This window comes from Alligator sinensis, unplaced genomic scaffold, assembly GCF_000455745.1.
Source record: "Alligator sinensis unplaced genomic scaffold, ASM45574v1 scaffold388_2, whole genome shotgun sequence".
NCBI lineage: Eukaryota > Metazoa > Chordata > Crocodylia > Alligatoridae > Alligator > Alligator sinensis.
In genome coordinates, this window is record NW_005842102.1 from 494,481 (window position 1) to 496,376 (window position 1,896).

Below are 1,896 nucleotides of genomic sequence, written 5' to 3' on the forward strand. Positions count from 1 at the left end.
GTCACAGGGACTGTACTGATTCTAGCCCGTTTGTCAGAAATTAACTTTTCTGCCTGCTGCTTTACCTGGGGGTGGGGGGGTGTAGTAATTGGGAAGGGAGAGAGTAGGTTTAAAAAAAAAAAAAAAAAAGGGAGAGCTGTAATTGTAACCAATTCTTGCTAACACTGCCTCAATCAGCAACCTGAAGTAGGAGTCCTGCTTCCACTCAAATCAGAAATCTCCTCTTGGGGATGCCCAGAACAAAGCCTGTTGTTACCTGCATGTACTGAGTAAAACCTGAGCCACTTCTTTTGCTCCTGTTTTTACGGAGGTTTGCTCCTGTGGATGAGGTAAGTCACACTACCAATCACATAGGCCACTGCAGAGTACAATCCCTCTGCAAGGAAGCAGTAACTAATGAAGACAGCACTTGTGCTGTAACCCAGAAGTTTCAGTCCTACCAGTAAATTGCTTAAAGTCTTCAGGCACTTGGGCTCATTCTGTAGTTAAATTGTTTCTTCTTGTAATTACATTTGAGTCAACCGTTAAAGCCTGCTTGAATTTACATCCTACAATTAAACAGGGTCACTGTCTTCCTGGAAATACATTTTTTCCCATGCAACAAGGTGGCAGGTACAGAAAAATCTCCAGAGGTTGCGGACGAGCCCTTGATCAAATGGGTTCTCCGTCTCACAGTGTCGCAGGTAGGAGATGCGGTGGCGGGACATGAACTCCCACGTAGTAGTGTTGCATGAGACCAGGTACAAGTGGGAAGCCAGTAGCAGCACCGCTACCACAGTGAATATGGCCATCAGGACAAAGGACAGGAGGAGGAAGATGTTGTGCTTCAGCCACTTCCACGACCCTTCGAAATAAAGGCCTGACCTTTCAGGTAAGAAACAAATACAATCCGGTCACAGTGGGCTAGATATGGACCTCAGATTATATTAGACCAAGCAATAGTAAGGCATGCTTAAGCCTAACTCACAACTCCACTTCTGATTGTGACACTGATAAGTGATAACACTTCATACAGGTGTTGGAGCTCTGAAGCATGGTAAAGCTTTGTCCAAAGGTAAAAGTCAATTCTGAATTCAGTAGGACCCACGTGTGAAAGATGTACTGAGCATCCAAATCCTTATAAAACTAGCTTCTCCTGACAAGCAGAAAGCCAACCAGCTTTCCCAGTTGGGCACTGGAGAGCTATGTAAGTGCAGTTCCAGGGCACAGTAATACAGATTATGTGGAGTTTCACTACTTGCCACCTGTAAATAAAGCTTGCTTTGAAATAAGGTGGGGAAGGCTAACTAGTCACCAACAAGGCCCAAATGAGTTCCCTTAAGATAAGTTTAAAGCAGAAACATAACAATAGTTGCAATCCAAATGATCAAACTCTGTTAACTACCTACATTATTGCTGCCAACAAAGTCAACAGCCTTCCCTCTCCCAAGGCTGTTTCAGGTCTTTAGTGCTGTCCAGAATATGGAGAATGGAAGCTGGCTCTGATGGGATAGACCTATAGCCAGACTCCCAACCTACCTCCCCACTTTTTCAGAAGTCTTTGGGAAACACTGAGGCTCTATAGGGAGTAAGACTATGTGCTCAAGAGGGCTGTGCGATGCTTTGGGTACTGATTCGATTCGGAGGAGATTCGGCCCAATTCAGTGGCCAAACCTCTGAATCTGAATTGAATCGGGACCAATTAAAAGGTCTGAATCTATTTGAAGCTCTCCGAATCAATTTGGAAAAGATTCAGAGAGTTTTGGCGATTCAGGCAGTCCCTGCTGGCTGGGACTGCCTGAATCCTCCCATGGGCAGCAGTCATATTCTCCTGCTGCCATGAGCTCCCAGCCCTTTAAAAAAAAACAACAAAAAAGCCCCCCCAAAATCTGGGCTCACTGGCTGCTGCAGCAACCT

At 45.3% G+C, this 1,896-nt stretch overlaps 1 protein-coding gene across 1 annotated transcript in view; it reads right to left on the reverse strand.

The window, feature by feature from the left end:
- Positions 1 to 24: 24 nt before the first annotated feature.
- Positions 25 to 1,896, reverse strand: part of ZDHHC12 (zinc finger DHHC-type containing 12) — an 8,890-nt gene continuing 7,018 nt past the window's right edge. The window contains exon 4 of the mRNA XM_014520268.2: positions 25 to 864. Coding sequence (XP_014375754.1) covers positions 555 to 864 — 310 coding nt within the window. The 3' untranslated portion in view covers positions 25 to 554. The remainder of the gene's footprint in view (positions 865 to 1,896) is intronic.